The sequence below is a fragment of the Rhincodon typus genome, chromosome 2, assembly GCF_021869965.1.
Source record: "Rhincodon typus isolate 14 chromosome 2, sRhiTyp1.1, whole genome shotgun sequence".
NCBI classification, from domain to species: Eukaryota; Metazoa; Chordata; class Chondrichthyes; order Orectolobiformes; family Rhincodontidae; genus Rhincodon; species Rhincodon typus.
The window spans coordinates 82,954,736-82,969,512 of NC_063333.1; the positions used below are offsets into that span (position 1 = coordinate 82,954,736).

General features: G+C 40.3%; 1 protein-coding gene across 1 annotated transcript in view; it reads right to left on the bottom strand.

Annotated features, from left to right (window-relative positions):
• LOC109931812 (histone deacetylase 9-like) overlaps positions 1-14,777 on the bottom strand; it is a 948,406-nt gene that overhangs the window by 76,962 nt on the left and 856,667 nt on the right. Inside the window, exon 22 of the mRNA XM_048608478.1 lies at positions 2,276-2,317. Coding sequence (XP_048464435.1) covers positions 2,276-2,317 — 42 coding nt within the window. The remainder of the gene's footprint in view (positions 1-2,275; positions 2,318-14,777) is intronic.

A 14,777-nucleotide genomic window follows, 5' to 3' on the forward strand; every position in this document is an offset into this window, starting at 1 on the left:
CTTGGCCTGCTGTGTTCATCCAGCTCTACACCTTGTTATCTCAGATTTTCCAGCATCTGCAGTTCCTACTATCTCAGAATACTAAGGATGCTGGAGATGTGAAATATAAACAGGATTATTGGAGCGAGAAACAGAGTTAATGTTCTGAGTCAAAAATTAACTTTGCTCCTCTGTCTACAAATGCTGCCAGAACCGCTGAGTTTCTCCAGCAATTTCTGTTTTATTTTAGATTAAGTAAGAAATGTCCCCTGAAAATCTGCTCTAGATTTGGTCTCCTGTGCAGTGTCCACTTCCACCTTTATCCCCTAGATGCTTTTCCTTTCTTCTGTCTTCATAGCTTATCCCACTTATCTTCCAAGTGAAAAGGCAGATAGTCCATGACTGCAATAAAAGTCTTAAATGATTCCAGCAAGCCTGCAGAAGAGATTGATCCAGCATGGTGGGTGGCACGCCTCCAATTACTATATTGGCTTCTTAGGTATCTATTTTATGCCTTTAAAACAGGCATGGTGGAATCAAATTTGTAGGCCATTCTTCCTGAATCTCAGTGGGGAATCCTCCTAATGTACCACAATAACTTCAGTTGGAGATCAGAGAAATCACTGCAGAAAATCAGAATGGCTAAAAATCGGCTTTCCTTCCTCTGGGGCTTTTACAGATCTTCCACCAAAGCTATAGCTAGAGACTGAAAACTCGGAACCAATAATGGCTACTTCAAGTCAAACAGAGGTCCTATCTATACACACCCCCGGAATATGAATTTCATGTCTTGGTACGATGGGCAGACTCCAAAATACAAAATAATAGATATTTCATGGGAGTGACCAGTCAGCTGTACCAGAAGGAATAGCTGATCCAGTCCCAAAACTTGTAATATATGCTTTAAATGAAAATGCAGTCAATTGCTTTGCAGTTAAATATACAAAGAAGAAATGAAAATTCTTCACTCAAGTGCTCAGAAAATTGCCTGAACAGTTAATATCACTGTATAAAACCTATGGTGGGGAGCCTCCCTCTATTGGAGGCAGGATGAGTGATAGGACCCTCATCCAAGGCCACAGGGATACCCATCAGGGTTGACTAGATGATGTGTGCTCTCAGGCTAGTCCCAGGCCACTGCTGACTGAATACTAGTGGTGGTGGGATGAGGTCTTCAAGTGCCATTTAAGAGCTTCATTTGGCCTCTTGATACTTCCTGTACTGAACGTATTTGGTTATCCATTGTATCCTACATAATCCTCCTTTCATGAAGGCCACTGGATATCAAGCACACCTTCAAGCCATCTGTGTTATCCATCGGACTTTAACCAGACTCTGGTCTATTCCCAATAACCACTTTATATTGTCATTACTCTATAATTACCCACATTTCAATCTGTCAGTTTTGTTACATCAAAGTGTCTTTTTGGCCAAAATCAAAGGAAACACCCTCCAACAAAACACATTTTACAATCAACTTCATCAAATAACATTTCTGACAATACTGCTAAAACTGAGCTATGCACGCTTGTGTATTTGTTCACATTTGTCTTGTAGGTGGCTTTGCTGGACCTACTATTTCTTTGCAATACAATCCCAGTGACAGCAGCATGACTGGTGGAAGGCTGTTGACTTTCACTAAGAGATTCTGTGAGTGGCTTTGTGAAACATTGTATGGGCTGGGCTTTGGTGTGCACCACCTTGGCAGTCTTGTCTGTCTAGCTGAGAAGTAACAGTAGGGTCACTAATGGAGTGAAAATGATCAGAGTACAAATGCTGCCAATCCAAAATAGAACATTAACTTTGTGTACCACCCACTATTTTGGGACGGTAGGCCAGAATATCCAGTCATTGTTGGGATCTTGTGGCACCCTACAAACCTCTTTGAACATTGGTACCTACAGCGACAATAGCGGTCGTTTGAGCTTGCATAGCTGGGTTTGTATGCTGTAATAGACAGAAGTGAGAGGTGAATTAAATTATATTTATGTCCCTCCCTCCTGTCAGCAAGAGGGTTTTTCTTTTAAAAAATCTTTTCTTGTTTCATTTTCCCATTTAAGAAGAGGCATCAGTGTGTTTTCCCAAATCCTGTTTGTAAAGTCCAGACTTAAATGACCCACAGCAATTTCTTTAAGGTTAAGACAAAGCAGGGCTTATTACTGCATTCAAAACCCAGGAGAGCTGTTCGTGATTCACATTCTCTCACGAATGTAGCCAAGAAAGAAAGAGAAATAAAAGGAGTGGTGTTATAAATGACTCAAAATTAAAGATGTCAAAATTAGTTCACATGACTTACAGAATCGAGTAGTTAATGTCCAGTTCAGATTCTTTCAGTTGTCTGTGCACAGAAGTCACTTTCATAGGAGCTCAGACACAAAGAAATTGCTGACAAAAAATAAAAGAGCTGTAACCTGGAAATTGGTCCATTTCAAAGTGTGAGACATAGTTTTCATTTCAGAAATCAGGCTTTTAAAAGATATCAATATCAGAGGAAGGTATTCCGTTAAGTCTGGAGCTGCTTAGTCTTCAGTTGTTACAAGCGTGCTGATGAACAACTGCCAAAGCCATATACTTAAAGGTGATTCAAACAAACCAGCAGTTTCAGTCATGTTACTGGGGCTTTGAATTGAGATACACTGCTAATGAAGTGGTTTTGATCTTCCCTCTTCAGAAACCATTGAATTTTTTTTTGTAGATAACTGTGGAATCATTTGCACCAAGTTAAACCATAATGAGTTTTGATAGTCTCCTTTGTTCAGAACTAGACGAGGTAGACAGTTTATCTGCTAGTCCTTTGGATTGACTTGACCAGAATGATCATAAACTGTACGAAGAGTCACATTCCACAAGGTGATGAGTTCAGTTTTGTCTTGGAAATTTCTGGAAGCAGGCATCTTGTTCATTCTGTATTTGCTAGCAGCCATTTTTTAAATCTGGCAAGGCTCCATTTTAACAATAGAATTTAAATATTATAAACATATTAAGATGCAATATTATTAGGATCATTCCCTTCCTACCCTCTAAGCATAACAATGATAACAAGCATGGATCTCACAACACCCACCTGAACCTCCACTGCTGCACTGATTCATTGGGTGGAATCTATTTGTACTGCAATCAACGCTGAGACATTGGACGTCAGATGCTGCATTACAGCCAAATCCCATAAGTGGCTTCATGGAGTGAGGCAATAGATATATCACTTATCTCACTTGACATGCCTAAAAAAACACCTTGTCAAAGTCTTCATCTGAGTCTCCTAACACATCTGTGACCTTGCCAACTGGGGAGTTAGCACATAGGTTATCTGTTTCTGTTGGTCCAGCTGCAGTCCACTCATGCCTGTTGATTCATCATGTGTTGGAAGTAAATGTGGTATCGGAGTTGGAGTGTCAGCTGATACTTCTTCATCAGGGATCTGCCACTGTTCTCACCCATTAAGATGAGGTTGCACTGGTTGGTCAGGCTAGACAGCAAATCGTGGATAATGAATAGCAAACTGTAAAAGGGAAGAGTCAGGATTAAAGATGTGTGTTGTGTGTTAATCAGTAAGTCCGTGGTTACACCATTTTCAGCTTTTACTTCATGTCAGATAGCAGGATAGGAGTGAGCTTAGATTTGAGATGTGGCAGAGGGTAGAAACATACTTTATCTTGATGTTCTCCATAATGACAGATAGAATAGTCTGGGTCATAGCTGTCACTGTGATGAGGAGAATTATCCCCTTCACTTGGTTCAGTTGATGCAGGTGTCCCTGTCACCCATTGATTCTCTGCTGTGGCTCTGATGAGTGGAGGTATGGTGCACTGAGCAGTGTGAGGTTGGATCTGTAGTCGGCCAATGTCTTTTGAAGAAGTATTTATTGGTTTTAACCACCTGCATGAAGTTATTGAATCTTTTCCAGCAGTAATTCAGGATTCACATTCTGCCTTCATGAGAAGTTGGTGCATCTGACAGGCAACTACTGTTGACCTGATCTGCAGGCACCTTATCATGGAAATTCCTAGGCTGAACATACGTAAGCCGTACAAAATTTCTAACATTGGATTAGAAAGTTGACTCATACTAGGAGAAGAGAAGCAGTCTTTGATCCTTCCTCAACTAGCACGACATTGTTTTTGGTAATTGGTGGCAACAATGGACTCAATATTCTCATTTAGTAAACTGCTGTTGGGGCAGGATTTCTATTTGCAATGGAGAGGTCCCCACATCTGACCTCAGCTAAATTTCTTATCCCGGAACCTGGGAAGCAAAGCTATTCAATGGATGCCATGGTACATGAGTGGGTGGAATCATCATGTACAAAGTGCCACTGTGTCAGGGTTCTAGCAGCTCCTGCATTGTTGAAAAACAAACAGCTGAGAATCTTACTTAAAAATCTCAATTGTACCTTTGAGTTTGTATCAGGAAACAATCTGTGAGCGCCCACACTGGCCTTACAAATAATAAAGATTTTCATCCCTTTCACTGATCAATGCCTGCTTGAAACTAATGTGCACTCGTGTTTAGCAGTCAAATAGATTAAAGGGCAGAATGTAAGGCAGGTTCATATTCCTCTTACTGAAATATAATTTGCCTTCACCTTCCCCTATGAGGCAGGTATATTTTGAGTCACTGGATATGTTAATTGGGAAATGGAAGCGATCGAGTACTTGTTTCTCATAAAGCTTCTGAATAATTTCCTCACTCCATGCGTCGCTTTCAATTGTTTGTGTCTGACTTGCTAAGTCTATTACTATTGTTGCTCATTGTACTTGATTAGAATGAAATTGTGATGAGTAAAATTCAGATAACCAGAAACTCCAGTGGTGAAGTTGACAGTTACACTCATCAGTAGGACAGGAAATGAAAAGAAGACTGTGATGAGCAAATGTTCTGGCATGGTAACTCTGAAGGAGTTGAACACATGCAAGATTGTCATATGACCATGCCAACCATGAAAAGTGGAGTTAGACTCTGCTACAGCATAAAATCAAAGGCAAGCCTGCAGTGATGGCTGCAAGATAGCCTCAACCACGTCCTGAGTGGGATTTTTGAGATACTTTGACCACATATGAAATAGAGCTGTTTTGATGTCTTTACCAGGTCACTCTTTAATGCTTAATGTAATGGTGGAAAGTGAAGCAAGGTATGTGTCACTTCTATGGATGGCACTGAAAAGCTAGCACTTCTTATTATAGGAAAGCCCAAGAAGTCACACTGCTTTGTGAGTGTAAAGACACTATATGCAGTATAAGGCTAACAAACCTGCCTGGACGACCTCCAGCATTTTTGTGGCATGGATTAGGAAAGCAAACAAAGCATATCAACAGAAGTAAAGGAAGATTATCACCCTGATGACCCTGGAGAATCTAATGACTGCCTCCCTGCTCACTCGTCTATTTCCCTGACCGAAACCACAAAGGGTAGAGAGATGCTCCAGGATTTCACACTGCAGCATGAAAACATGGAAAACAAATTTGTTGGCATTGATGACATGACAGACTCATTCAAAGACCACATGACAAGTAGAAAAAAGTTTATAAGGTTTTTCCCAGGGTAACTCCCAATATTTTTTGAATCTCTTTACTGTACAAGGCTGTTATTATAAGGTATGAAAAAAATGAAGAATATACATGTTTTCCACATATTTCACTGTGTCACAGTGTTTCCTTTTCTTTAAAAATAGAGCACATTTTAAGGCAAATTTGGGCTATGTAGGGACTTCCTTGGCTATCTTGAAGTTCTGCTTAAAAAAATTTAGGGGTGGACCCCTTGCAATTCAACCTATTATGACTTTACTGTCATTAAACCTCAGTGTGGATCCAGATAAAAGTAAACAAACTGTAGAAGATGCTGTAAGCATGGAACAGATTTTACAGTTTACAGTAAAGTTCATTTACACATATAAACTAGTATGTCATGTCTGTATTGCTGAGATATAAAACATACACGCTGAAATCTACAAAAAAATTAACTGACTGAATTTGGCAGAAAATCCAGTTCAGATTTACATTTCTTTTTGTTTTTAGGCCCCTTTTTGCTTTAAATGGTACAGCAAATATTGTAAGGATATTACAGTGCTCTATAGATACAGATTACAGTTTAACTAATGGAATTCCATTTTATGCATTCATTTTGGGATGTAAATTTAGACTATGTCTTTCTTAAGGACACAAGATGCTGCCTGAGATATTTATACACTACTTGTTCTAACAGGGTTTGTATACATTCAGATTTTCCTATCCATTCCTTTGGGAATTTTTTTGATTTCACATTATAAACCCTGACTTCACCTTTAAAACACCCAACCAATGCCTAAATACTTTGACAGAAGTAATTTGGATATAGCAGTAACCATGCAACATAAGTCTGATAGTTTCATTGCAAAACACATATTCTGTTCCTGTGTAATAGCTATATTATATAATTAGACTAAGCCAACAGCACATGTCCAACAGAAAAATGTGTCATAATATAATAGATGCTATATTGCCCCTGCATTGTATCATTCTATTAGTTATTTAGATTAGTAGTTCAGTGGTATCTTTATTGCTTCTGATTCAGAAGGTTGTTGTTTCGGGCTGTAATTTCACCAGATGTCCTGATGTTGGATTGAAAAGCCTATGTTGAGACCACATTTGCAGCAGCAGAGCTGTAGCAGTATTTTACCAAGGACAGCCAACTAAGAGGTCACGTCACCAGAGCCACCATCCTTCCACCTCTCCAAACTCCCAGCCCAGTTGCAGATGGAGGAGGAATTTGTATGGAGACTGAGGGCTCTGAATAACTAACTGATAAAGCTGGCCACTGCCGAGTCTGCCATATGAAAAAGAGAATGCCTCAATTGAAATGCCCTCACATGCATAAGGAACCTTTATCTCTGTGCCAGGGCCAGGTGCCACAGTCTCCAGAATGGACATTCCAGCTAGGAAACTGATGGAAGACCACCTTGGTAAAGCTAGGAAACTTCTCAACCAGCATGGGGGCATTGTAATGCTGGTAGAAAGCCATTGAGTCTGTAAAATGGCTGTTTACAAGTCAAACAGTTGGATTAAAACCAGATATACTCAGCAGGTCAGGCAGCATCAGTGGAAAGAGAAACAAAGAGCCTTTCAACATTATCCCTGTTTTACCTCCATAGATTCAACATGACTGACAAATAAATGTCAGCAATTTTTGTCTTTATTTCAGATTTTCAGATTATTTTGCTTTTCAATCAATTAGATTAATTGGCTATCCACCTCTTGTCAACATACAGTGAATAGCTGTTGTCCCTGCTTTTGGAAATATTCCTGACAAGGGAAATTTGTTGGATTTCCCTCTTAAAGTTTTGGTCTGTCACTTTAACACCCCTTTATGTCCCACCCTGGAAGGGCTGGTAAAATTCTAGATGTAGTGCTATCCTGTGTGAAGTGCTATCTTCTGGCTTCACAATTCTCAACAGTGGACATAAATGGTGCCATTTTGAGGAACAGCAGGCAAGCTCTAAACTCTATCATTACTAATGTCACTAAAATAGATTATTCTAGTCATATATTTCATTGTTATTTATACAAGTTTAGCTGTTGCGTTTCCTATGTTACAGTAGTAACTATACTTCAGAGGTACCTACTTCATCATTAAGTACTATAGAATGTCCTGCAGCCATACACCAAGCTGTATTGCAAGTCTTCCTTCCTTCTTAATGAAGCATGGGTTGATGTTGTTGTGTTACATTTTCCCCTCCTCTCTGTTATGGAATCTTGTGCCTCATATTAAATAAAAAAGGAACAAATGAGAAAATGACATTTGATGGACAAACATAAGAAGGGAGGAGATGAACATAAATGAACAAGGGGAAGAATAATTCAGAAAGATGTAGAATTTCAACAGAAATAAAAATACTGGAGCAAGTACACAACAGTATGCTGTTAATGAGCTGAAAAGAAATAAAAAGAAAAATGCAAAAGTTTAGCATATTTTCAGATCTAGTGCCAAAATGCCAAGTCCAACCTTAGTGGATGCACTCGTAATGAAATAAGTGTTAACAAATGCCAGAATGGGAAAGTGAGCTCAGTTCCAGAAACAAAAAAGCCAGGCTTCTCTTGAAAAACTTCAGCTATGTTCAGGCAATTATCTCCAATTTCTGTATGCTAACATCATTGTGACTAATTATACAATGGCTTCCAGTGCAAAGTGAAATGTAAATTCAAACAAATCCACGCGTGGGCTGAACACAAATTGCTGTAATCAGGTACTTCAAACTCTCGTGTGAAGTGTTCATTAAAGTCTTGCCTCATAAAAACTAACTTCTTTTCCATCAAATATTTTCCACAACATGTGGACTCAGTTTTTTTTTGGGGGGGTGGAGGGGAACATAATGAATTAGGTTCATGCGAACAAATGCCTACGCGAAAAAAAAGGAATGGCATTCTTGACACTGGAGAATATAATACACCATGCAGTGTGGGAAAATTCCACTGATCCTGTTGCCATTCCAGCTAAAAGATTTCAATAAAGCATCCTGATGGAGTTGATATTTATGAAAAGGGAAATTGTCCTTCTGTTAAATTTTGATGGTGGAAAGAAATGTGATAATAGGTCTGTGCTTACAGCAATATTTACTTTTAGTCCCGAGCCAGATAGTAATCTGAAAATGTGTCAGACTAGTTAAATTACATTGTTTGTGTTTTGTGTGAAGTGGTTGCAGCTTTACATCCACGCAAACTCTGAAGTGTAATTTAAGTCTTTATCAGCCAAAGCGAAACGAGACCTATCTCATTGCCATTCCAATTGGCAGAAGGTTGAGAATCAGAAGGCATCCAATTTAAGGTGATTGGCAAAAAAACACAAGAGGCCATTTCTTTTTAATGCAGTGCGTAGTTAGGATCAAGAATGTACTGCCTGAAAATGTAGAGGAGGTAAGTTTAACCATGGCTTTTGAAAGTGAATTGGATAGTAATCCAAAGAGAAAAGATTGCAGGGTTATGAAGAAACAAAGGGGTGAGAGTAGATGGGTTGCTCTTGCAGAGAGCTGGCATGGGTATTACTGATGGTAAGTTGTAGTAGAAGAACAGTTTCTCTTTTTCCTTATTTTTCAGCTAACTCCAACAAAGTTTATCTTTGAAAAGGAATGTGTTTAACACTTTTGAGTGCCATGACACTAAGAAAAAGACACAGACAGGCTTTATTTTACATTTAGATTAAACAAAAGTTTTTTTTAAAATTTTTTGCAACACCCAACATATAAACAAACACCCACTCTCCAAACACGCAGACGCATACACACAAGAAAAGGTTATTGCTAGAGATGCAACATGTGTTTATATAACCAACAGAATAACAAGAAACAAGTTACTTATTTTTAATCAGTCCTGAAAGGTAAAGGTTGAAAACTGTTGCAGTCCTGAGGGATTCTGTCTTGATTCTCTATAAACAAATGAAGGTGGAAGTTGTTGGTTTTCCCGTGGCTGAGCTGCTAAAGTGAAGAAATATGATCTTGTAGGTGAAAGCCCTTTTCTTTGCCTATGATGACTGTCTTTTAGAGACAGGGTTACTTCTTCCTTTGCTGTACGTGACCACTCTGCTCCATAGCTTCCAGATTGCCTTGCTGGGTTTTCTTACGCAGTAATAGGTTATAGTCCCAGTGCTTGCTAACTTTGGTCATGAGTTGGCAGTTTGATGCATCCCATCGTCCAAATGATTTTGGAGCTAAGGCATTTGACACATAATGTGGGGGTGAGGTCGGGAGTGTGGAGATGTGAAGCAAGATAACTGACATTCCATCAACATTTAATTCACTGAGAAACTGTATTTGACATTCTAATGAGACAGATTATAGGAAAGAGATTGAGTTCTTCGTAGTATGGTGTAAAGACAACAATCTCTCCATTAACGTCAACAAAACAAAAGAGCTGGTCATTGACTTCAGGAAGCGGAGTGGAGGGTGTGCACCTGTCTGTATCAATGGTACTCTGGTGAAGATAATGGACAGCATCAAGTTCCTGGGAGTGATGATCACCAACAATCTGTCCTGGTCCACTCACATCGCCACGACGGTCAAGAAAGTACAATAACGTCACTGCTTCCTATGGAGGCTAAGGAAATTTGGCATGTCCACAAGGACTCTTACCAATTTTTATAGATGCACCATAGAGAGCATTCTATCTGGATGCATCACAGTGTGATATGACAACAGCTCTTCCCAGACTGCAAGAAACTACAAAGAGTCATGAATACAGCCCAGTCTATCACGCAGACCAGCCTTCCATTCATTGACTCCATCTATACTTCCCGCTGACATGGGAAAGCAACCAACATAATCAAAGATCCCTCCTACCCCTGTTATATTCTCTTCCACCCTCTTTCATCAGGCAGAAGGTGTAAAAGTTTGAATACACATTCGAATAGATTCAAGAACAGCTTCTTCCCCGCTGCTATCAGATTTTTGAACAGACGTCTCAAATGTTAACATTGATCTCTCTCTGCACCTTCTCTGCGGCTGTAACACTGTATTCTGCACTCTGTGTATGGAACAATTTGCCCGTATAGCACACAAAATAACACCTTTCACTGTACCTCAGTATATGTGATAACAATCAATCAGTCAATCATTCAAACTATGTGGACCGACAGTCGCCATCCTCTAAATGCCTTCCATTGAATTGGTGAGTGGGAGTCAATTTACTCTTGGAAAACCCATTGGCAATTCTAAGTAAATTCCCAATCATATCATCTCTGTCTGTCCAGAGACTAGAAACCACCTGTCCCACTGGCATCCATTTTGAGATTGCACCATCTACACTACTCCTTGGCTCTTTCTTTTTAAAATTATGGTCTACTGTCGAATTATTTTCACAGGCATGATGTAACTTTTAAAGGGCCATGGCATGCCAAATGACCACCTTCTGTGCTATCATCATGATTCTATGGCTTAAGCTATCTTGCTTTGTTTTAGCTTTCTACTAGCTGCAGTGACAATCAATGTAAAATGCATTGTAATAAAGTTCAAAGTGATTATGGTATTCATTGGAAACTCATTTGCCTGCTGACTTTTGTCTTAAAATGAGACGTTTGTACACTAAAATTACTACGTAATTACAAGCAGTGGCTGTTCCATCCGGTTTTCTGATACTGGTTAATAGGTGAAATTATATTATTGATGCTCAAAAAGTATTTCAGAGCCAGAGACCTCTTCCAGGAATTTTAAGGCAGGGTAGGGAAGCAGAGATACCTGCAAAATCTGACATGGTACAGGGTCCGCACCACTCGTGACAGTGCCTTCAAAAGCACTTGTACCCAATTAAAAGCTCTGAAGACTGCAGGAGGCAGGAGTCAACCCATGGTTACAATCCTCAAGGGTAGCCATGATTGGGCAAGCTGCTGTGCAAAATACAAGAGGCAGAACAACAAAGGGCTAGCAGCCTGATGGTGAAGTGACCAGGCAGCCAATTAAAAGGTATTGCACCCGATCGGAGAAAATAGCTCTCATTGTCAAACATTTTTTTTTCCTCCAAAAATAAATCATTATCTGATCACTCCCTACATTGCACCTGACAGCTGTGCACAAATGTTGGCGATCTGCAATTTGAAAATTGCCTTCTGGCCCTCCCAGTCCTGTTAACAAGCTCTTCAAGGAGTTTAATGGGCAATTAATTGGAGGCATGCGGGTTCCCAGCTCGATGTCCCCCACCACCATCCATACTTTGAAATAGCAGCGCATCCCAAAGTCACTGAGTCACTGGCATGCCATCTGGGAATGCGATTTGCAAAGCATGCCTGTTCCCAATGTTGTCTCCATAGGGAAGAGAAAATCAAACCAGTCATTCGGGTTTGGTGGCTCTGTATCATTCGCAGAAAACACTGGCTTCAAATCTATCGAAGTCCTCAGCAAATCAAACAAGGAGATTTCAGTGATGTGGTTGAGGCTGTTAAATTGTTACTTTGTTTCAGGATTTCCTCAAAACAGACAACACTGCCAAATCTGATCAACTGTTAAGATCATTCCTAGTCCGTTAGCAACAAAAAAGTGCATTTATCTAGTACCTTTAACACAGAAAAACATCTTCAGGCATTTCACAGAAACTTGATTAGGCAGAATCAAATCAGAGTCAGAAGAGAAGACACTGGGGATATTTGTATCCTCAAAAATCAGAGACTGTGGGATCACGTATTTTTTGAAATCCTGAAAACCTTAAACCTGACCGAAATCCATCCCGGAAGTGGTTACTTAAAAGGAGGTTCTCCTGTAAACTTTGAATAGTTCGGAGTAAATGAAAAAGTAGAACCATCAATGTAATAATCTCCAGATTACTAATTGATTACAGGATAACTGACATAGGATATATAAAGTCAAGGAGTTAAATGTGTGACTCAAAGATTAGTGTGGATGGAATGGGGCACTAGCAACAATACTGGGGTAGAAGGGAGTTATTCTGATCTGTCAGGCTTCAATTAAACCACAGTTGGACCTGTACCCCAGCTAAACAAGTAACTAGGGCTGCATCACACAAAAATAGCTTGGAAGGTAAGGGTTGAAAATGATACAAAGTGTCTGCAGAGGGATATAGGCAGGTTGATTGAGTGGGAAAAACTTGGTAGATGGAATATAATGTTGGGAAGATATAAGGTTATACACTTTGACAGGAAGAATAGAGGAGCTGAATATTATTTAAGAACATAGAACACATAACAGTACAGCACAGTACAGACGCTTCGGCCCACAATGTTGTGCCGACCTATTATCCTACTCTAAGATCAAACTACCCTGCATACCCTACCGCCGGCAGTGCATTCCACGCACCCACCACTCTCTGATGGATTTAAATGGAGAAAGACTGCAGAAAGGTACAAAACTGAAAGATTTGGGAATCTTCATGCATAACTCTTTATGATTGGCACCACATCCACAAACATTCAGTCATTCAATCAGTGGCACTCAGAATCAGCAGTGTGTGCCATTTACAAGATGCGCTGCAGAAATTCACCAAAGATCCTTAGAAAGCACCTTCCAAACCTATGACCACTTCCATCTAGAAGGTCAAGGACAGCAGATACATGGGAACTCCAAACCATTCACCATCCTGACTTGGAAATATATTACTGTTCCTTCAGTATCACTGGGTCAAAATCCTGGAATTCCCTCCCTAACAACATTGTGGGTCTTCCTACAGCACATGAACTGCAGCAGTTCAAGAAAGCAGCTCACCACCACCTTCTTAAGGGCAACTAGGGACAGGAGATAAATGTTGGCCCAGCTAGTGTCACTCACATCCCATGAGTGAATAAAGAATTTGCAGGAACGTTGCATGCAAGTTCAGTGGATAATAAGGAAGGCAACCGGAATGTTGGCCTTTCTTTCAAAGAGAATGGAGGATAAAAATTGGGAAGTCTTGATAGAACTATACAAGGCACTAGTCAGATCATAGCTGTAAGACTGTGAAGAGTTATTATCTGTGGAAAGTTAGACTGGTTTGGAAGCAGACCAGAGACTATGCACTAGGCAGACCCCGAGTATGGAGGCCCTGTCTTATGAGGTGAGGTTGAATAGTTTGGGCTTGCATTTGCTGGAGGTTCTTCTAAATTCTATCATTGTCATCAAGCCAGGGGATCAACCCTGCTTCAATGTAATATGCAGTAGTGCATGCCAGGAGCAGCACCAGGCATACCTAAAAATGAGGTGTCAATCTGATGAAGCTACCAAATAGTAAAATAAAACAAAAAAACTGTGGATGTTGGAGATCTGAAACAAAAAAGACAGAAATTGCTGGCAAAACTCAGCAGATCCGGCAACATCTGTGGGAAGACAAACAGAGTTAATGTTTCCAACCCAGTTACTCTTGTATTCTAGTGTCTTTTCCCACAGATGCTGCCAGACCCGCTGAGTTTTGCCAGGAATTTCTGTTTTTGTTCCTTGCAGAACTTCTTGCATGCCAAACAGCAAAGGCAGCAAATGATGGACAGAGCTAAGCAATCCCACAACCAACAAATCAGATCTAAGCTCTGCAGTCCTGCTACATTCAATTGTGAATACTAGCGGACAATTAAACAATTCATTGGAGAAAGGGGCACGCAAATATTCCATCCGCAATGATGGAGGAGTCCAGCACACCAGTGCAAAAGATAAGGCTGAGGCATTTACAACAATCTTCAGCCAGAAGTGGCAGGTAGATGATGCATCTCAGTCTCTCCCAGTGGTCCTCAGCATCATGAATGCCAGTTTTCATCCAAATGAATTCCATCCACATGATATCAAGAAATGCCCGAAGGCGCTGGATACTGCAAAGGCTGAAATTTAGACTACATCTTCCAAAGTCTCAACCAACAACATTTAAATGTAAAGTAAAGGTAATGTCACTGTAGTCCTACCAGACCATAGTGCTGCTCTCTGTTTAGGGAGAAATGACTGGTGGCGGTTTAACCTGAGGATCACCACACCTCAGGACAGGGGAGAGCTTGAGAAAGAGGTCCTTCATGGTAACCTCAGCTGGTATAGGATACCATCTAGAAGGACAAGGACAGCAAGATACATAGGAACACCACAACCTGCAAGTTTCCCTCCAAGCCACTCACTCTCCTGACTTGGAAATACATTGCCGTTCCTTCAATGTTGCTTTGTTAGAATCCTGAACCTGCCACTCTGGTGGCATTGTGGGTCAACCGACAGCACATAGACTGCAGCAGTTCAAGAAGAGAGCTCACCAACACCTTCTCAAAGGCAACTAGGGATGGGCAATAAAGGCTGGCCCAGCAGACTATACCCCATCCCATGAATGAAAAAAAAACACTGACCTCACTCATATTCATTTATTAACACACTAAAAAGCTGCTTAACTGTC